This window comes from Corythoichthys intestinalis, chromosome 7 (assembly GCF_030265065.1).
Source record: "Corythoichthys intestinalis isolate RoL2023-P3 chromosome 7, ASM3026506v1, whole genome shotgun sequence".
NCBI lineage: Eukaryota > Metazoa > Chordata > Actinopteri > Syngnathiformes > Syngnathidae > Corythoichthys > Corythoichthys intestinalis.
Window position 1 is genome coordinate 24,562,209 of NC_080401.1, and position 22,874 is coordinate 24,585,082.

The window sequence follows — 22,874 nt, forward strand, 5'->3', positions numbered from 1 at the left end:
TGAAAATGGAAATTGGCGTGTTTTAATAGAACAATGTTTAAGTAAACTTATGTATCCCTTAGGATGCATGATTAAGTACTGTCCAGACATGCAAATATTATCACAGAATTCCCTTAAACCTGAAAAGTGAATGCTGCAACTTTATCTGATTGCAGGTCATGTGTGCGCTCGTATTTATACACCAAGACAAAAAACACAAAATGCCCACAGTGGACAAGAAAGTTTTTCACAGGAAATGCTGATCAGTTAAGGAGTAGCTTCTTCTCTCAATGCTGTTCAGGGAGAGATCCTGCCCCTATAACAGTCGCACGTTAAAAGAAAATGAAATGCTTATCGTTACATTGGCACTCTGACAAAGTGATGCTCTACTGAGAGCTGCTACAGTGCAGACAGCTAGGTAAGTCGATGATGAGAATGGAGAAAGGAGAGCGAGTGGATAACGGAGGTGAAAGGCTGCATTTTCATCAGTCAAGATGGTATGACCAGCGCAGTGATAGTTAAAAAAATTTACCTCTGTGTGTAGGTGTGTGTCTGTGAGTGTGTCATACCATTCTCAGCCTTTGCAGTCGCCTTGGAGACAGGCTCTTGGTACTAGTGGGCGACCCTGCACAGATAGTTATCCCTTCCTCCTCTTCCTCCTGTGAGGTCGTGACAGAAAGTGGATATACTGTAAACTTGATGTGTTTTGGTCACATATGCACACTATGGTCAAAAACCTCATACATTCAGAATATTAATCCACATAACAATTACATTTTCGGGGGTCTCTGTCCTGATTATAAATGAACCATATTTGTGGGTTTTCAATCGTATAGACAATTAGAAGGAATAGTTTGAATTTGAATTTTAAATATTTAAATTTGGCTTTATTATTTTTAAGAAGTTGCATTTTTTAACCACATTTTGTAGGTTTTCAATTGTACAGTCAATTAGATGGAATAGTTTAAATTTTAAATATTTAAATTTCGCTTTATTATTTTTTAAGAAGTTGTATTTTTATATTTAAAATAAAATACATTTTAAATATTAAAATTTAACAAAGCATCAGACTGATTTAAATTTTAAATATTTAAATTTAACCCTGTCATCCAAATACTAATAAATATCCTCTGTTTGCAGACGCAGGAAAAAGGTAATAACTAAAAGGTTGAAAAAGGTCTGTCTGTGCATTTTCTGGGAAGAAAAAGAGAAAAAAAAAATACTTAAAAAGTTGTAAAAAGAATGTAAACGAATAACTTTATATTAAAAAATATGTAACTGTCAGAAAATTACAAATAAAATAATGTTTCATACACAGTGATCCCTCGCTACTGAGTTTGCGCCCTCAGTCCATCGCAGATTTTTTTTCAATTAAAAAAAAAAAAAAAATACAGTGCCTTGCAAAAGTATTCGGCCCCCTTGAACCTTGCAACCATCCATCCATTATCTTCCGCTTGTTCCGGGGTCGGGTCGCGGAGGCAGCAGCTTTAACAGGGAAGCCCAGACTTCCCTCTCCCCAGCCACTTCAACCAGCTCCTCCGGCGGGATCCCAAGGCGTTCCCAGGCCAGCTGAGAGACATAGTCTCTCCAGCGTGTCCTGGGTCGTCCCCGGGGCCTCCCGCCGGTGGGACATGCCCGGAACACCTCTCCAGGGAGGCATCCGGGAGGCATCCGAACCAGATGCCCGAGCCACCTCAGCTGGCTCCTCTCTACGCGGAGGAGTAGCGGCTCGACGCCGAGTCCCTCCCGGATGACCGAGCTTCTCACCTTATCTCTAAGGGAGAGCCCGGACACCCTGCGGAGGAAACTCATTTCGGCCGCTTGTATCCGGGATCTTGTTCTTTCGGTCACAAGCTTTGGGTCGTGACTGAAAAAACAAGATCATAGGTGAGGGTAGGAACGTAGATCGACTGGTAAATCGAGAGCTTTGCCTTTTGGCTCAGCTCCTTCTTCACCACTACGGACCGGTGCAGAGTCCGCATTACTGCAGACGCCGCACCGATTCGCCTGTCGATCTCCCGCTCCCTCCTACCGTCACTCGTGAACAAGACCCCAAGATACTTGAACTCCTCCACTTGGGGCAGGATCTCATCCCCGACCCGGAGAGGGCACTCCACCCTTTTCCGACTGAGGACCATGGTCTCGGATTTGGAGGTGCTGATCTTCATCCCAACCGCTTCACACTCAGCTGCGAACCGCTCCAGTGAGAGTTGGAGGTCACGGCTTGATGAAGCCAACAGCACTAAATCATCTGCAAAAAGCAGAGATTCAATGCTGAGGTCACCAAACCGGACCCCCTAAACGTTTCGGCTGCGCCTAGAAATTCTGTCCATAAAAATTATGAACAAAATCGGTGACAAAGGGCAGCCTTGGCGGAGTCCAACCCTCACTGGGAACGAATTCAACTTACTGCCGGCAATGCGGATCAAACTCTGACACCGGTCGTACAGCGACCGAACAGCCCTTACCAAGGGGCTCGGTACTCCGTACTCCCGGAGCACCCCCCACAGGACTCCCCGAGGCACACGGTCGAACGCCTTCTCCAGATCCACAAAACACATGTAGACTGATCGGGCGAACTCCCATGCACCCTCGAGGACCCTGCCGAGGGTGTAGAGCTGGTCCACTGTTCCACGGCCGGGACGAAAACCACACTGCTCCTCCTGAATCCGAGATTCGACTTCTCGGCGGACTCTCCTCTCCAGCACCCCTGAATAGACTTTACAAGGGAGGCTGAGGAGTGTGATCCCTCTACAGTATAAGTAGAACACACCCTCCGGTCCCCCTTCTTAAAAAGGGGGACCACCACCCCGGTCTGCCAATCCAGAGGCACTGTCCCCGATGTCCACGCGATGTTGTAGAGACGTGTCAGCCACGACACCCCTACAACATCCAGAGCCTTCAGGAACTCCGGGCGGATCTCATCTACCCCCGGGGCCTTGCCACCGAGGAGCTTTCCAACCGCCTCAGTGACTTCAACCCCAGAGATCGAAGAGCCCACCACGGAGTCCCCAGACTCTGCTTCCTCAAAGGAAGGCGTGTCGGTGGAATTGAGGAGGGCCTCGAAGTATTCTCCCCACTGGCTCACGACGTCCCGAGTCGAGGTCAGCAGTACACCATCTTCACTATACACAATCGTGAAGTGGAACAAAATTTATTGGATAATTTAAACTTTTTTAACAAATAAAAAACTGAAAAGTGGGGCGCGCAATATTATTCGGCCCCCTTGCGTTAATACTTTGTAGCGCCACCTTTTGCTCCAATTACAGCTGCAAGTCGCTTGGGGTATGTTTCTATCAGTTTTGCACATCGAGAGACTGACATTCTTTCCCATTCTTCCTTGCAAAACAGCTCGAGCTCAGTGAGGTTGGATGGAGAGTGTTTGTGAACAGCAGTCTTCAGCTCTTTCCACAGATTCTCGATTGGATTCAGGTCTGGACTTTGACTTGGCCATTCTAACACCTGGATACGTTTATTTTTTAACCATTCCATTGTAGATTTGGCTTTATGTTTTGGATCATTGTCCTGTTGGAAGATAAATCTCTGTCCCAATCTCAGGTCTTGTGCAGATACCAACAGGTTTTCTTCCAGAATGTTCCTGTATTTGGCTGCATCCATCTTCCCGTCAATTTTAACCATCTTCCCTGTCCCTGCTGAAGAAAAGCAGGCCCAAACCATGATGCTGCCACCACCATGTTTGACAGTGGGGATGGTGTGTTCAGGGTGATGAGCTGTGTTGCTTTTACGCCAAACATATCGTTTTGCATTGTGGCCAAAAAGTTCAATTTTAGTTTCATCTGACCAGAGCACCCTCTTCCACATGTTTGGTGCGTCTCCCAGGTGGCTTGTGGCAAACTTTAAACGAGACTTTTTATGGATATCTTTGAGAAATGGCTTTCTTCTTGCCACTCTTCCATAAAGGCCAGATTTGTGCAGTGTACGACTGATTGTTGTCCTATGGACAGACTCTCCCACCTCAGCTGTAGATCTCTGCAGTTCATCCAGAATGATCACGGGCCTCTTGGCTGCATTTCTGATCAGTTTTCTCCTTGTTTGAGAAGAAAGTTTGGAAGGACGGCCGGGTCTTGGTAGATTTGCAGTCGTCTGATGCTCCTTCCATTTCAATATGATGGCTTGCACAGTGCTCCTTGAGATGTTTAAAGCTTGGGAAATCTTTTTGTATTCAAATCCGGCTTTAAACTTCTCCACAACAGTATCTCGGACCTGCCTGGTGTGTTCCTTAGTTTTCATAATGCTCTCTGCACTTTAAACAGAACCCTGAGACTATCACAGAGCAGGTGCATTTATACGGAGACTTGATTACACACAGGTGGATTCTATTTATCATCATCGGTCATTTAGGACAACATTGGATTATTCAGAGATCCTCACTGAACTTCTGGAGTGAGTTTGCTGCACTGATAGTAAAGGGGCCGAATAATATTGCACGCCCCACTTTTCAGTTTTTTATTTTTTAAAAAAGTTTAAATTATCCAATGAATGTTGTTCCACTTCACGATTGTGTCCCACTTGTTGTTGATTCTTGACAAAAAAATTAAATTTCATATCTTTATGGTTGAAGCCTGAAATGTGGCGAAAGGTTGCAAGATTCAAGGGGGCCGAATACTTTTGCAAGGCACTGTGTGTGTATATATATATATATATATATATATATATATATATATATATATATATATATATTTATATGTATATATATGGCGGAAAACACAGAAAACACTGAAAAAGCTGTTTCTGCTCTTGCACTCCTCTTTAAAAGTAATTGCTGTATTTTAAGCCAATACAACTGTTGTGTTTGACAGAACAATATGTCTATATTCTGCCATAGCAGATTCATGGTGCATTGAGCCCCCAAACTATTTTTAATTTGTCCGTTTTACCCTGAAAACCCCCGTTCACAGACGTCGCGCAACCGCTTTTGTGTAAACCAAGCCATGAAACGAAGGTAATTAATTATATTTATTATTCAAAATTTCTGTCGTTTTTAGCTTAGAATCATTAATTGATGTCACATATTTCGTGAAAAAAAAAAAAAAAAAAACGACTAAAAGATTATTCACTCACATATTTTAAACTTTTAAACAAATTATGTCACAATGAAAAAAATGGTGTCTGTAAAAAAGTCACGGATATCTATAACTATCGCTTAATTGTATTTTTTTTGTTGTTACTGTCAGATTTTCTCCGATATGTTAGATGATAATCGATCTACACAAAGAAAAATTGGGAAAAAAAGTTTAAAAGGGAATATATATGAAAAAGAAAATCTCGACCCCTCCTTGATGTCTGCGATTTCTGCATCGCGACCCTTGTTAGATTACCATGTTTCACCCATAAAATCTCCCCAAAATCCAGCTGTGGTTTTTCACATCTGTGTCTTGACACTCCATGATACATGCTACATGGAGTTTTTGGATCGAAACAAGGTAAATGCGCGATAATATCTCGTTAAAGTCACGGTGTCAGTAATTCTGCTCTCGCGTGCTCTCACCTCCAGATGGGGTTTTGCTGTTTAAAAATTTTTCTTCCTCCAGAAAATTGAAGTTTTAGGCTTTCCAATGATGTATCACACATGCATATAGGACAATTTTGAAAGTTGGCCAAATTGGGGGGTCTCAGAACGGAACTTCAAGTCACCTGAGTGTTTTCCGCCATATACAGATGAGCTATCCCGAGCCGATCATGTAGTCTCACTTTTCCTCCCTCCCTCTGCTCTTTGTTGGTCATTATTAACCATTACTGAGTGCTTTTGGACCCTTATTATAAAGTGTAGCACATGTGTCCCTTAACTGAGAAATTATAAATGCTTAAGTCCCCCCGCCCCTTAACGTTTATTAACCATTACTGAATGCTTTTGGGACCCTCATTGTCAAGTGTAGCACATGTGTCCCTTAACTAAGAAATGATAAATGCTTAAGTTAACAAACCCTAACCCTAAACCTGGGGTGTTCAAGTCCAGTCCTCGAGAGCCCCTGTCCAGCTTGTTTTCCATTTCTCCCTCCTGCTACACACCTGACTCAAATAATCAGGATCATTATCAGGCTCCTGCAGAGCTTGCTGATGAGCTGATCATTTGATTCAGGTGTGTTCAAGGAGGGAGACATGGAAAACAAGCTGGATAAGGGCTCTCGAGGACCGGACTTGGGCACCCCTGCCCTAAACTCTAACCCTTTATAGGCCCATATATTTTGTATTTTATTTTACCAAACCATTAGTTACTGTCTGGCTATGCATTAACTAATGCATTAATTAATGTTTTAACTCATGTTAATTAATATATTAATAAATGTTAGATAAGCAATTATATGAATTATTGTAATGTTACTTAAACATTAGTTATTGTCTAAAAATGCATTAACTAATGTTAATTAAGGGACCCTTATTGTAAAGTGTTACCGAATTTTCAACGTAAAAAGCTCTTTGTAGTGATAAGGCGGCGCCACATTGGCTTAAAGACTAGCAGTTTATATTCCGAAATGTACGCTACATTTCCTTACGCCTATTCTGTTTTTATTTCATGGCTCTTCACTTTCATTTTCAGCAAGCGTATGACCTCTATTGTCCGCAGTTGGCAGCAAAGTCAAAAGAAAACTGAATTCATGTTGGCGACTTCTATAAACAGAGGAAATGTGTTCCTCTTAAATCTTAGAAATTAAAGGGATTTCTGTATTTTTATTTGCCAATCTGGCTGTGCAAGTATATTTGTAGATAAGCAGATTTTACAGAGGCCTGCATCTTGCTCATGTTGCTCATAATCAGTGCTCCATTGACAGATCAAACTGCTTTTGGCTCATCAAATTCAGCAGCCTTATGGAAACATACACCTCGTTACATTAGCTTTGAGGGAATCACAGGCTCGCTGATGAAATATGCAGACAATAAAGGAGAAAGGGGGTTGGGGTTGGGGTGACATGACAAGCCATAGCCAGAGGGGCGTTGGTTAAAAATGTACAGGCATGAACAAAGCGCTGAGCGGGCTTCAGCAGTCATTAAGGAGTCCTGCACAAGAATCGCACGCTCCATGTAAAGCAGCCTTCCCGCCTGTTGCTTTGAGGGGCGTACGTGTCCGGATGCCTCTTAGCAGCCTTGTGTGTATGGGTGTGTATGCATGCCACAGGTCAATGCGAAGGTTAGTGCTGTTGCTCACCCGTGCTTTAAGTCGTCCCTTAATGTCTCGGATGCCTCTCTTTGCATGACTTTTGGCCTGTGAGTAAACACACATACACTTTAATTATGAATAGAAAAAATATACAGAAACGTGTAGTGACTTTATAGGTAATAGCACATGATCACATATGAGATCCTAACCATTACAAACAACCTTAAACAGCAGATATTTTACAGTTTTTAGGATAACGCTGGTCAAATGTTTCGAATTTCATCTACAATGCAGTCAATATATTTTCCTCTGTCGAAAACATATTCATCTGCCATTGACAGTGAGGAGCATAAGTATTTGCAACCCTTGTGATTTTGCAAGTTCACCCACTTAGAAAATAGGTAGAGGTCTGAAATCTGCCATGGATTATCTGAATGATGCAGAGGGGCAGAGGAGAAAGTCATGTGGTCAAATGAGACCAAAATAGAACTTTTTGGTGCAAACTTTACTCGTCGTGTTTGGAAGAAAAATAATGGTGTGTTGAATCCCAAGAACACCATCCCCACTGTGAAGACGGGGGTAGAAACTTCATACTTTGGGGCTGCTTTTCAGCAAAGGGGACAGGACGACTGTACTGTATAAAGCAGAGGATGAATGGTGAAATGTATCGTCAGATTTTGAGCCACAACCTCCTTCCCTCATTCAGCGACTTAAAGATGAGTAGTAGTTAGATCTTCTAACATGACAATGATCCGAAGCACAAAGCCAAGCTGACTAAGGAGTGGCTGCGTATAAAGCATGTCAGGTTCTGGAGTGGCCATGCCGGTCTCCAGACCTCAATCCAATAGAAAATTTTTGGATGAAGCTGAAACTTTGTGTTTCTCAATGACAGTCCTGGAACCTGACAGATATAGAGAAGATTTGTGTGAAGGAATGGGCCAAAATCCCTGTTTCTATACAGGAAAACCTGGTGAAAAACTACAGAAGGCATCTGATCTCTGTAATTACAAACAAAGACTTCTGCACCATATATTAGCATTGATTTTCTCAGGGTACAAGTACTTATGAACCCCAATAAATTACAAATAAATTATTGAAAAATCATACAGTATGAGTCCTGAATTTTTGTTTTAGATTACTAGTATGTCTCCATAGGTGGAAATGCACCTATGATTGAAATGTCAGACCTCTACTTATTTTCTAAGTGGGTGAACTTGCAAAATTACAAGGGGCACAAATACTTCTGCTCCTCACTGTATACTTATTTACTGTAGGACTATGGTTTTTGAACATTTAAACATTTTACAGCAAGTACCCCTTAAAAAAAACTTGGCTTTCAGAGTACCACCATGATGGCAAGTATTGAAAAACAGTAGTGTAGTAGGCTCAACATTTTTATTGAAACACATTTATATTTACATTTATATAATAACTGACAGTTTGAACATTAACACTGTGCTTAATATTACCCATACCCATAGACGTTGTTCTTACATATTTGACAGAAGCAGTTCGAAAACAAGTGTAATTTTGGTACCGATGTGGTACTAAAATGACGTCGGGCACTACTAAAAAATAACGTGCCGATGCTGTGCAGTACGCACTTTTCGAGATCTAGTTTCCAACTGCTGGCTGCCCTACCCATGATGGCTGCCAGCAAGAAATGGTATCGGTGCAAGACTACTGAAAAACGTGTGAATCTTTTGTAGTCGAAGCTGAATAAAATTGAGATGTACTTAGTAAATGCACTGTATTTGATTGATTTAAAAAAAAAAAAAAAAAAAGATCTTTTGAACATTTTATTCAGTCAATATTTTGTGCAACCCAAGAATGAGCCTGCCTACTATTGTTGGTCCTTGGACCACACTTTGAGAAACAATAATGTAGTGTAGGGGAGTGGTCTCCAACTCTGTCTTCAAAGCCCTACTGTAGGTCTTTGTTTTTGTGTCTGCCGATCCAGCATAGACAGTTGAACCAATGAGGTTTCTGCTAAAACAAGCAGCACCTGACTGCAATCAACTGACTGCACTTATAAAATACTGGATTGGTGAAAAATTGTTGTCATTTGTCTAGTTGGAATGAAATCCTGCACCCACAGCGGGCTTTTGAGGACCGGGTTGGAGACCACTGCTGTAGGGGGATATACAGTGGAATGCAAAAGTTAAGGTGCCCCTGATAATTTTTAGGATTTTCCCTTTGTAAATCACTGATCGTTCAGATTGAATATTTCAGTTACATATATCATATAGCAGATAAGCACAGTAATATTTAAGAAGCGGAATTAAGTTTATAGGATCAACAGAAAGTGCGTATTACTTATTTATACAAAAATAGGCTGGTGCATGAATTTGGGCACCCTTGTGTTTGTATTTATGAGAAAATCTTTAGTACTCATTTTTGGAACTCAAAATTTGTTTGATAAGCTGACTGACGTTGACCAACATACACAGGAAAAGCCTGTCATGAGAACGTGTACTTAAGGTGGCAAATTGCAAATTGTTCTCCTCCTATGATCTGCAAGAAAAGATTATTCAACATTATAGAGTAGGAGAAAGATACAAAAAGCTGTTACAAAAATTTCAGCTGTTAGTTTCAACTGTCAGGAACATAGTAAGGAAATAGAAGACCACAGGCAGAGTTCAAGTTAAGGTCCGTAGTGGCAGGCCAAGTAAAATCTCGTATAAACAGAGGCGAAGGATGGTAAGAAAAGTCAAACTGAACCAACAGACCAGCTCCAAAGGCCTACAACATGATCAGCATTGTTTGCACAACAAGATGCTGTATGGGAGAGGAATGCAGAAAAATTCTTTTCTGCGCACATGCCACAAACAGAGTCGCTTGAAGTATGCCAAATCATATTTTGATAAACCAGCCTCATTTTGGATTCTGTGGTTCTGTGGACTGATGACACGAAAATTTAGTTATTTGGGCATAACAAGGGGCGGTACGCATGGCGTATGAAGAACACAGCATTCCAAGACAAACACTAGCTACCTACAGTAAAAATTTGGAGGTGGTTCTATCATGCTATGAGGCTGTGTCCCCAGACCTGGCACTGGCAATCTTATAAAAGTTGAAGCCAGCGTGATTACAGTCAATACCAACAGATTATTGCAAACAATGTTCCAGAGTCAGTGACGAAGTGTAAGTTGCGCAGGGTCTGAATATTTTAACAAGATATTTTTGTTCCAAACAATCAGTGAGCTACAAAAGAAAATCCTAAGAATTATCAGGGGCGTCCAAACTTTTGCATACTTTTGTATGTTTATATGTGAACATAATAAACATGGATTTGCGCAAGAGCTTCACCTTTGTCACTGCTGTATTGAAGAGCGCTCCGCCTCGCTGTAGAAAAAACAGAAATCAGAATTAATTCATTCATTAAAATTATATATATATATATATATATATACAGTGCCTTGCAAAAGTATTCGGCCCCCTTGAACCTTGCAACCTTTCGCCACATTTCAGGCTTCAAACATAAAGACATGAAATTTTAATTTTTTGTCAAGAATCAACAACAAGTGGGACACAATCGTGAAGTGGAACAAAATTTATTGGATAATTTAAACTTTTTTAACAAATAAAAAACTGAAAAGTGGGGCGTGCAATATTATTCGGCCCCCTTGCGTTAATACTTTGTAGCGCCACCTTTTGCTCCAATTACAGCTGCAAGTCGCTTGGGGTATGTTTCTATCAGTTTTGCACATCGAGAGACTGACATTCTTGCCCATTCTTCCTTGCAAAACAGCTCGAGCTCAGGGAGGTTGGATGGAGAGTGTTTGTGAACAGCAGTCTTCAGCTCTTTCCACAGATTCTCGATTGGATTCAGGTCTGGACTTTGACTTGGCCATTCAAACACCTGGATACGTTTATTTTTGAACCATTCCATTGTAGATTTGGCTTTATGTTTTGGATCATTGTCCTGTTGGAAGATAAATCTCCGTCCCAGTCTCAGGTCTTGTGCAGATACCAACAGGTTTTCTTCCAGAATGTTCCTGTATTTGGCTGCATCCATCTTCCCGTCAATTTTAACCATCTTCCCTGTCCCTGCTGAAGAAAAGCAGGCCCAAACCATGATGCTGCCACCACCATGTTTGACAGTGGGGATGGTGTGTTCAGGGTGATGAGCTGTGTTGCTTTTACGCCAAACATATCGTTTTGCATTGTGGCCAAAAAGTTCAATTTTGGCTTCATCTGACCAGAGCACCTTCTTCCACATGTTTGGTGTGTCTCCCAGGTGGCTTGTGGCAAACTTTAAACGAGACTTTTTATGGATATCTTTGAGAAATGGCTTTCTTCTTGCCACTCTTCCATAAAGGCCAGATCTGTGCAGTGTACGACTGATTGTTGTCCTGTGGACAGACTCTCCCACCTCAGCTGTAGATCTCTGCAGTTCATCCAGAGTGATCATGGGCCTCTTGGCTGCATCTCTGATCAGTTTTCTCCTTGTTTGAGAAGAAAGTTTGGAAGGACGGCCGGGTCTTGGTAGATTTGCAGTCGTCTGATGCTCCTTCCATTTCAATATGATGGCTTGCACAGTGCTCCTTGAGATGTTTAAAGCTTGAGAAATCTTTTTGTATCCAAATCCGGCTTTAAACTTCTCCACAACAGTATCTCGGACCTGCCTGGTGTGTTCCTTGGTTTTCATAATGCTCTCTGCACTTTAAACATAACCCTGAGACTATCACAGAGCAGGTGCATTTATACTGAGACTTGATTACACACAGGTGGATTCTGTTTACCATCATCGGTCATTTAGGACAACATTGGATCATTCAGAGATCCTCACTGAACTTCTGGAGTGAGTTTGCTGCACTGAAAGTAAAGGGGCCGAATAATATTGCACGCCCCACTTTTCAGTTTTTTATTTGTTAAATAAGTTTAAATTATCCAATAAATGTTGTTCCACTTCACGTTTGTGTCCCACTTGTTGTTGATTCTTGACAAAAAAATAAAATTTCATATCATTATGTTTGAAGCCTGAAATGTGGCGAAAGGTTGCAAGATTCAAGGGGGCCGAATACTTTTGCAAGGCACTGTATATATATATATATATATATATATATATATATATATATATATATATATATATATATATATATATATATATATATATACTGTATATTCATTCATTCATTCATTTTCCATATATATATATATATATATATATATATATATATATATATATATATATATATATATATATATACATATATATATATATTAGGGCTGTCAAACGATTAAAATTTTTAATCGAGTTAATTACAGCTTAAAAATTAATTAATCGTAATTAATCACAATCACAATTCAGACCATCTATAAAATATGCCATATTTTTCTGTAAATTATTGTTGGAATGGAAAGACACAAGATGGATATATACATTCAACATACGGTACATAAGGACTGCATTTGTTTATTATAACAATAAATCAACAAGATGGCATTAACATTATTAACATTCTGTTAAAGCAATCTATGGATTATTATAACAATAAATCAACAAGATGGCATTAACATTATTAACATTCTGTTAAAGCGATCCATGGATAGAAAGACTTGTAGTTCTTAAAAGAAAAATGTTAGTACAAGTTATAGAAATTTTATATTAAAACCCTTCTTAATGTTTTCGTTTTAATAAAATTTGTAAAATTGTCAATCGAAAAATAAACTAGTAGCCCGACATTGTTGATGTCAATAATTACTTACACAATGCTCATGGGTGCTGAAGCCTATAAAATCAGTCGCACCCAAGCGCCAGCAGAGGGCGGCAAAACTCCATAAAACACAATTAACAAGTGAGCGTTTCACTGGACTGTCATTTAAATTTGTCTGAGCGGGGCATCTGCGTTAATTGCGTCAAATATTTTAACGTGATTGGGTTGAACGATATTGTAAAAAATGGATATTGTGACTTTTTGGGGTTCGCGATATGTTGCGATACATATTGCGATATTAAAACTAGAAGAATTTTCACCAGATGACTGAAATGGCTCCATTTGGTTGGTTCACCATGGCCACATTGTATTCATATAATAACATTTTATCCAGGCAACGGGGGTTCATCTAAGAAGGATGAAGATTGCTATATTTCAAAGGGAGCCAAGAGGCCATGTACTGTGAAAGCATTGTATAACATGTAAAAGCGTAGCATAACAACAACAATAAAAGTAGTTTGGCTACAAACCAGGGTTGTCCAAACTTTATGCAAAGGGGGCCAGATTTGGTGTGGTAAAAATGTGGGGGCCCGACCTTGGCTGGCGTCTTTTATGTAGAACAATATATTTAAGCACATTTTTGAAAGCCATTCAGTGCGTCACATTTGCTTTATTATTATTTCTTTTATTAATATTTTCGACAATCTCGCAACTAGCCTTTGTGGCGTTCTCTTACGACTCGGGCTCTTGCGAAATACTGCTGCTGTGAAATTAAACTAGCTTTAAGTTGCTTCAATTTCTCGCTACGTATCTTGCCTGTAATCGTGTCGTACATGTCAGCGTGTCTTGTTCAGTAATATCGCCTCACATTGAACTCTTTAAAAACATCGACTGTCTCTTTGCAAATAAGGCAGACAGTTGCATATTTTAGTGAAGAAATACATCCAATTTCCACCTATCCTTGAAGCCGTCGCAGTCAACTTTCTTTTTTTGTTGATTGTCGCCATTTTAGAAAATTGGGAGTAAAGGGTCACACGGGGTAATGTTGCTTAGAGTGCTGCTGCCTTTTCGAGGGTAAATAAGGAGCAGCATTTAGTGTGTAAGATACTTTATATGCTGGTAGCAGTACTGCTGACCAGTCTATTAAGTCTGTGTGTGGGCCAGACGTTATTGATTTTATAACAAAGGCTGGGGGCCGGATGAAATTTGACCACGGGCTGCATTTGGCGCCCGGGTCGGACTTTGGACATGTCTGCTGTAAACTCTGCAGAACACTGTACGTCTGACGTCAGCGCCTTTGGAGGGCGGGTTGAAAAAGGCCTTGACTATGCGGAAAATAAATACAACAACTTGGCGCAACAAGATTTCTCCTGTGTAAAAGTATAAAAGCTTGCTGCTTTTATGAAGCAAAACAAAAGTTTGCGTTTAAAAAAAAATAAATAAATAAAAGAATTGCATGTCTTGCGATGGGACTATTGCGCATGCACACATTGCGACGGCGATTTTAAACAATATATTGTGGAGGCCTTATATATGGCGGAAAACAGACAAGGCTGAAAAAGCAGATTCTGCTCTTGCACCCCTCTTTAAAATAAACTGCTGTATTTTAAACCAAAAGAACTGTTGTGTTTGATAGAACAATATGTCTATATGCTGCCTTAGCAGATCCAGGACGCAATAAGTTCCCGAACTATTTTCAATTTGTCCGTTTTACCCTGGAAACCCCCGTTTACAGACGTCGCGCAACCGCTTTTGTTTCAACCCAGCCATAAAACGAAGGTAATTAATTCTATTTATCATTAGAAATGGCTGTCATTTTTAGCTTAGAATCTTTAATTGGTGTCTAACAAAAAAATGACTTTAAAATGACTTTAAAAAATTATTCACTTGCATATTTTAAAACTTTTAAACAAATTATTTCTTAATGGAAAAATTGGCGTCAGTAAAAAAGTGACGGATATATACCTCATAACTATCGCTTAGTTGTATTTTTTTCGTTACTGTCGCATTTTACCCAAAATTTTAAATCAGGGGTGTCCAAACTTTTTGCAAAGGGGGCCAGATTTGGTGTGGTAAAAATGTGGGGGGCTGACCTTTGTTGACGTCCTTTACGTAGAACAATATATTTAAGAAAATTTTAGCAAGCCATTCTGTGTGTCAGATTTGCTTTATTATTTTTTAAAATTAATAATATCAACAATCTCGCAACTAGCCTTTGTGGCGTTCTCTTTCGATTCTCGGAATCTTGCGAAATACTGCTGCTGTGAAATTAAACTAGCTTCAAGTTGCTTTAATTTCTCGCTACGTATCTTCCCTGTAATCATGTTGTACATGTCCGCGTCTCTTGTTTGGTAATATCGCCTCACATTGAACCCTTTAAAAACAGCGACTGTCTCTTTGCAAATGAGGCAGACACAGTTGTTGCGTATTTTAGTGAAGAAATAGTCCAATTTCCACGTATCCCTGAAGCGTCGGCCGTTGCAGTCAACTTTCTTTTTTGTGTTGTCACCATTTTAGAAAATTGGGAGTTAAGGGTCACATGGGGTAATGCTGCTTAGTGTGCTGCTGCCTTTTAGTGGGTAAATGAGGAGCAGCATTTGATGTGTAAGCTACTTCATATGATGGTAGCAGTAGTGCTGACCAATTTATTAAGTCTGTGTGCGGGCCAGACGTTATTGATTTTATGGCAGAGGCTGGGGGCCGGATGAAATTTGACCAGGGGCCGCATTTGGCCCCCGGGACGGACTTTGGACATGTCTGTTTTAGATGATAAATAAGCGATCCAAACAAAGAAAAATTGGAAAAAAACAAAACGTTTAAAAAGGGTAAACATATGAAAATCTCGATTACTCCTTGAAGTCTGCAATTTCTGCATCGCGACCCTTGCTACATTACCATGTTTCACCCGTAAAATCCCTAAAAATCCAGCGGTATATTACATATATAAATAAATAATTTATAAATGCATACACATACATATATTTAAACATACATAAATTAAGCACCCATGGCTAAAAATTAAAAGATGATGGTGTAGTAATGCAAATTAGAAATGTGTAGCATGAAAACAACTACAGTATATACTATATATATAATGTGATTTTAGAAAAAAGTAAAACCTGTATAAGTCATGCTGGTACTCGGCTTGCGTTAAGCAGAACATATGTCTATGGCGTTGCCATGGGGACTGTAGTGCCTATTAATGGCAGATGAGCCAAGGCACTTGCAATGATGAGTAACTACATATGTGTGCGTATATATATGTACAGTGTATACAGTAGGTATAATTTTTGTTTTTTGTGCGAAGACTTTCAATGTTCTATTGATGGTGGCGTGCCAAGTTTTACTGACTTTCAGTTGAACACAATATTTGTATACTTCATGTTTTAGTGTTGTTACATGCATTTACTTCCATCATTTAAAAGTTGTTACATGCCTTTATTCCAGTTATTTAAAACAAATGATTTCTTCTCATCCTATGATTCTCAATAGTGAGCAGCTGTAAATAGCATCGCGGTACAACTTCAGAGTACCACTGGTGACACTTGGCAAAGTATCAATCACTGCATAAAGCTCACGTTTCAAGGCATTATGGTGGTTTTTATTTAGAAGCAGCGGATGGAAGGGACATCACTTGATTGATATTCACTTTGAGGCCATCAGACTGACATTTTGGAAGCCAATATCTTTCTTAGCCCGTCTTCTCCGGCGCCTTTCCTAATTCTTTTGTCGTCTCGTTGGTGCTCCCTTTAGGTCTCGGGTAAAAGCACAAAGCGTTGGCTAAACAGCTAAATAGAGAAAATGGAAGTGTTTCAGAAGTCGGCAGAAGAGGGAGACGGGAAGAAGGAGGGGGCCTGAGGTGAAGGCCTCTCTTATAGATCCCTGTCAGTCAGGAAATGTGAACTTTAACAAACCTTTGAAGAGCACTCTAGAGAACTAATTCAGCCTCAGCTGACAGCGGGGGGAGAGCTAGAGACAGTCAGTGTAGTGAGTGAGAGGAAGAGACAGAGCTTGGATTGGGAGGTGTGTGTGGGGGGGTCTGTGACAGAGATGAAACGAGGGAGGGAGATAAAGAGAGACAGACAGCAAGAAAAAGAGTGATGAAGAAAGAAGGGGATCTATGTTTCTGGCTTGGTTTAACGCAGTAACGCCAATGTTTGCTGCCAGATCAACACGTCATATCCGTGGACGTCTTGTCATGTCAAATCACTTCTGTCTCCACTGTCCGGCTGCACGCGTCACTTCACACACCCTAAATGCACTGCAGCTGCACCCAGACCTCCGAGCTGCCCATTTTCTAAGAGCCCAGAATTGTGTCAGTCTCACTCCTAATTATCTTTATGAAAAATGGAGTGAAAGGCGAGATTTAACTATGTATATATACAGTATATCGACAGATATGGCATGAAAGCAATTTCAAATACCTTGACGGTGTGCATCCACTGCTGATAGGACTTAGCATTACCTGAGGAAATATTAAAAGTATATGAATGATTCATTGTGAATTTCATAGCAATGTTAAATATGTACACTGCTGGCCAAAAGTACTGAAACCCCTGCAATTCTGTCAGATAATGCTCTATTTCTCCCAGAAAATGATTGCAATTACAAATGCTTTGGTAGTAATATCTTCATTCATTTTGCTTGCATTGAAAAAACACAAAAGAAAATGAAAAAAAGTTAAATCATTGTCATTTCACACAAAACTCCAAAAAAAGGACAGACAAAAGTATTGGCACCCTCAGCCTAATATTTGGTAGCATAACCTTTAAACAAAATAACTGCAAACAACCACTTCCGGTATCCATCAATGAGTTTCTTACAAGGCTCTGTTGGAATTTTAGGCCATTGTTCTTTGGCCAGCTGCTCCAAGTCTCTGAGATTTAAAGGGTGCCTTCTCCAAACTGCCATTTTCAGATCTCTCCACAGGTGTTCTATGGGATTCAGGTCTGGACTCATTGCTGGCCACTTTAGAAGTCTCCAGTGCTTTCTTTCAAACCATTTTCTATTGCTTTTTCAAGGGTGTTTTGGGCCATTGTCCTGCTGGAAGACCCATGACCTCTGAGGGAGACCCAGCTTTCTCAAACTGGGCCCTACATTATGCTGCAAAATTTTTTGGTAGTCTACAGACTTCATAATGCCATATGCACACAGTCAAGCAGTGCAGTGCCAGAGGCAGCAAAGCAATCCCAAAACATCAGGGAACTGCCGCCATTTTTGACTGTGGGGACCGTTTTCTTTTCTTTAAAGGCCTTGTTTTTTTCCCTGTCAACTCTATGTTGATGCATTTTCCCAAAATACTCTACTTTTGTCTCATCTGACCAGAGAACATTCTTCCAAAACGTTTTTGGCTTCCCAGGTACGTTTTGGCAAACTCCAGCCTGGCTTTTTTATGTCTCTCGGTCAGAAGTGGGGTCTTCCTGGGTATGCTACCATAGAGTCCCTTTTAATTCAGACGCCGACGGATAGTACAGGTTGACACTGGTGTACCCTCGGGCTGCAGGACAGCTTGAACATGTTTGGATGTTAGTCGAGGTTCTTTATCCACCATCCGAACAATCTTTCGTTGAAATCTCTCCTCAATTTTTCTTTTCCGTCCACATCTTAGGAAGGTCAGCCACAGTGTCTTGGGCTTTACACTTATTGATGACAATGCGCAAGGTAGACACTGGAAGATTCAGATCTTTGGAGTTGGACTTGTAGCCTTGAGATTGCGTATGCTTCCTCACAATTTTGCTTCGCAAGTACTCAGACAGTTCTTTGGTCTTCTTTCTTTTCTCCATGCTCAATATGGTATGCACAAGACAGAGGTTGAGTCAACTTTAACCCATTTTAACTGGCTGCAAGTGTGATTTAGTTATTGCCACCACCTGTTATGTGCCGCAGGTAAGTAACAGGTGCTGTTCATTACACAAATTAAAGAAGCATCACATGATTTTTCAAAAGGTGCCAATATTTTTGTCCAGCCCATTTTTGGGAGTTTTGCGTACCATTCTCTTTTGTGTTTTTTCATTTCAAGCAAACTAAATGAAGATATAACGACCAAAGCATTGTAATTGCAATCATTTTCTGGGAGAAATTGAGCATTATCTTAGAGAATTGCACCACAGAATTGCAGGGGTGCCAATACTTTTGGCCAGCAGTGTATAACATGGTGACACTCAGAGTCACTCAATTAATGCTATTTCTTTAAATGTCATATATGGAAAGGAATGGGTTAAATAAATTAATAGATCAGATTGATAAATCAGCCCTTCATAGGTGCTTTGTGACTTAGATTAGGTTCATACCGCAGGTCTTAATGCACGAATCCGATTTTTTTTTGGTGTTTTTCTGACTCGAGTGAGGCATGAACATGACGGTCTGAACGAGAAAAGTAGCATAAAAGTGGACCATTTCAAATTCGATCAAGGTCACTTTTGTATGTGATTAAAATCTGATCTGAAACACATTTTTTCAGAATGTGGCTGCGGTCTGAACTGTCAAGTCCCCCCAAATCGGAATTCATGCAGCAATTACATCAGCAAAGAGCGAGAGAGACAGGGCGCTATGTTAGCAGTGCAGCTGTGTATTAGTGCTAGCGCCTACCGTGAAAGCATTTTTTGACGAAGGGGCGGGCTTGACAAGAGTCATAAAAAAATAAAATGGGTTGAGGATAAGCCCGAGAATGCTCGATTTTCTCTCTGCTCAAAATGAGCAATATTTCAAGATTGTTTACCATAATTTTCGGACTATAAGCCGCAACTTTTTTCCTTCATTTTGCGGGTTATTTGTTGATTTATTTGCGTTAATAGGTAACACTTTATTTGACAGTGACGTTATAAGACTGTCATAAGACCATCATAGTTATGACATGGCCATATCAGCGCATTACCGAATGCTTATGACTAGGGATGGGAATTGATAGGATTTTTACGATTCCGATTCCATTATCGATATTGCTTAACGATTCGATTCTTTATTGATTCTCTTATCGATTCTAATTTGGGGAAAAAGAAGAACAAACGTTTTGATTGGCATCGAGTTTGTTTAATCAGAAGTCACAACCTTACAAACTCACAACGAGATCAAAAGTGGCCCAAAGCCTCAATGTTAACTGTGGCAATAAGTGGCAAATACACAAGAATGTGTAACATTTTACTGAAACATTTATCTAATAGAAATAAAAAATATTGGTATATATTGGCAGATAGGTTGTTGTTCTGCCTTTGGCAATATGTGTTAAAGCAGGGGTCCCCAAACTTTTTCCTGTGAGGGCCACATAACTTTTCCCTTCTCTGATGAGGGGCCGGGGTCAGTTTGTAACAGAAAAAGTGTGACGATTGCATAAGTGCATAAATGTAAAAAAATTATTGTTTTTCAGAAAGCCACAATCAAATAACCCTTTCTGGATTCTTCACGGAATGAAAGTAAATAAAATAAAAATAATATAATAATATAATAATAATAATTAATAATAAAAACATTATTAATTAAATAGATAATAACCAAATAACCCTCTCTGAATTCTTCAAGGAAAAGGCCAGGAAATAAATAACACGATTGAGAAAAAAAAAAATTCAAAATGGCCGGACCAAATGCGGAGGCGGGCCGTATTTGGGCCGCGGGCCGCAGTTTGGGGACGCCTGTATGTATCATCTTTTGTGTTGTTGTTGTTGTGTTTCCACTCGCGATCGCACACTTAAATCAGTTGTGTAGTGGTTTGAACGATGTGCTAATGCTAGCGAACGAATGCTAACCATTTGTTATTACTGTTATTAGCAGCTAATCATCGCTGATTTACGTTGATGCAAACCTGTTTGTTATTGGGACGAAATTGATTTGTTTCATTTCTATTCTTAGTTTCACTCTTCAAGTGATGGTTGAATAAAGTCAGCAAATTATACCAACGTCTTCTGCATCGTCATTTGGGAGTTTAGCTAGCTGTATAGCCAGGACTGAGCCTTAGCATCTCTGTGAGGACAGCGCAGTCGTATTCCCTCCCGATGCAGTTATCTCCACCTTGCAATGACTGCAAGTCGCTTTGTTGTAATTTTTCCTCGTGAAGTGAAGACACACTTTCGAGCGTTTGAACCTACGTGCTGTCATTGTTATGTTTATGGCTGCAATGCTCGTGCTTACCCGTCGTAACCTTTCATTTTCACACTCTTTCCTGGTGAAGTGTAGTCAAACTTTGGAGCGAGTGGTTCTTGGCGCCATGCTAGTTTGATGCGTCTGGACAACAACACACATCACGACGCAATACGCGTCTTTAGGAATCGTTAAAGGGATCGTTAAGGTTTTTTCATTGTGATGTCGAGGCCTCGAAACACTCGGAACCGGATCCGAATTGGAATCGGATTTCGATTCCCATCCCTACTTATGACGGATATCATTAAGTGTCAACCGGCAAATTAAGACACTAACTCCATTTATGTCCAGCTTGGATCTTTTACATCCATTCAAAAGTGAGATAAGTTGCCGTATAACACTAAATGATATGTTATAAACATTCATTAACCGTGTCATGACATAATTATGATTGTCTAATGAAAATCTTATGGCGTCACTGTCAAATAAAGTGTTACCAAACACCAGCAAACCAGCAAATAATGAAGCAACTTGAACAGTAACTGAAGAAATAATTAGCACATAATATGAACTTTGATTATTATTTACATCTGTAGCTGCAATGCATGCTAGGAGCCATGTTGGACAACAACAGTGTTGACAGCAGGTGGCAGCAGAGATTGTCACCCTCAAGGGAGCAGTGATGGCCAAATGAAGTTTCTTGAAGCAATGGCGGACCGCACGCAGGCTATTTTTAGACCGTGACGTTGCACTGTAAAACGGAAGTGGGACATTATATACACGCCCTCGCATGCAAACCATTATGTTTCGGCCTTCTTTCTCCGGTAATCTTTCAAAAAAGACATGCCGATTATTCACTGCTACTATGGAACTTGTAGAAACGACTCTAGACATTACAACAAATAAAGGATGTTTTCTTCATACTCTCCCGGAACCAAAAACTGTGAAGAATGGAGCTACTATGCTACTACGGCGCGGACATCTAAAAGACCAGCTTAACGACAGCAAGTTGAAGCCGTTCACATTTCATATGTAGTAAACATTTTGTTTGGGCCAAGAGGTAAGCCATTTTAATATTTTGACTTATTTTTTAGGGTGACGTTTGCCGTGCTGCTTCTGTCTGACAATGAATGACCTGAAAAAAAAATTAAAGTGGTATCTGACTGCCACCGTTGTTACCTTTTCTGTTGTATAGAAACAACTTTAGTAAGGGGGAAGTGTAATTAAATAAATAGAATTAAGATTTGTTATTAATGAAAAAATAAAAAGTTTTCGTTGGCTGTCAACGAGTACCATTTGCGATCGCTACACAAAAACAGCAATGTCAATTGACCCCGAAAAGAACGGTCAGAGACGTAAGACAACCAGATGATAGAGACAGGGCTTATGGTGGTAAAAGGATAGATTGTTGAAACGGGAAAATGTCATTGTCAGTGGCGTAAGAAAAAGGTGTCGATAAAAAAGCTAAGGGTAACCTTAGGTCGGCTCATTTTTTCCTTCTTTTTCAGCCGTCGACACTCAAGCCATCTCTTTAACTGAACTTTTGCATGTTCTTCCACATCTTTACCAGTGAATTTGGCACCAGGGACATCATTTTCGGATAGAATTGGTAGGTTTAGCTCTGTAAACATCTTCTTCGTACACCATTTCCACTCATTTCCTATTGGGGACTAACAGAAACTTGTCCTCCCTTAGCTAACAGCAGAGTCACATTAGCTAACGTCATAAATATTAATGAGCGGAAGTGACGTGTAGCGTGCGGTCCCCCATCGTGGTTCATTTGGTCTTATGACAGTTGTATGATGCCGCTGTGAAATAAAGTGTTTCCGGTTAATATCTTTTGGTGTAAATATCCCATAATACAGTGAGGACAGCTGCAGCTTATGATCCAGAGCGGCTGATTGATGAGCAAATGCTGTTTTCGTGCAAATTTGGTGGGTGGCGGCTTATAGTCAGGTGCGCCTTATAGTGCAAAAATTACGGTACACGGCCGGGAGTCGGGGATGTATGTGTGTCATTTGTTTTGATGCTCCTGCGCATGCGGGTCA

At 40.2% G+C, this 22,874-nt stretch overlaps 1 protein-coding gene across 2 annotated transcripts in view; it reads right to left on the bottom strand.

Annotated features, from left to right (window-relative positions):
* dennd1b (DENN/MADD domain containing 1B) overlaps window positions 1-22,874 on the bottom strand; it is a 252,123-nt gene that overhangs the window by 52,352 nt on the left and 176,897 nt on the right. For both annotated transcript variants that reach the window (XM_057840683.1, XM_057840682.1), the window contains 4 exons: window positions 17,181-17,221; window positions 10,406-10,441; window positions 7,145-7,201; window positions 549-638 (listed from right to left, as the gene is read on the bottom strand). In XM_057840683.1, the coding sequence (XP_057696666.1) occupies window positions 549-638; window positions 7,145-7,201; window positions 10,406-10,441; window positions 17,181-17,221 (224 nt within the window). The remainder of the gene's footprint in view (window positions 1-548; window positions 639-7,144; window positions 7,202-10,405; window positions 10,442-17,180; window positions 17,222-22,874) is intronic.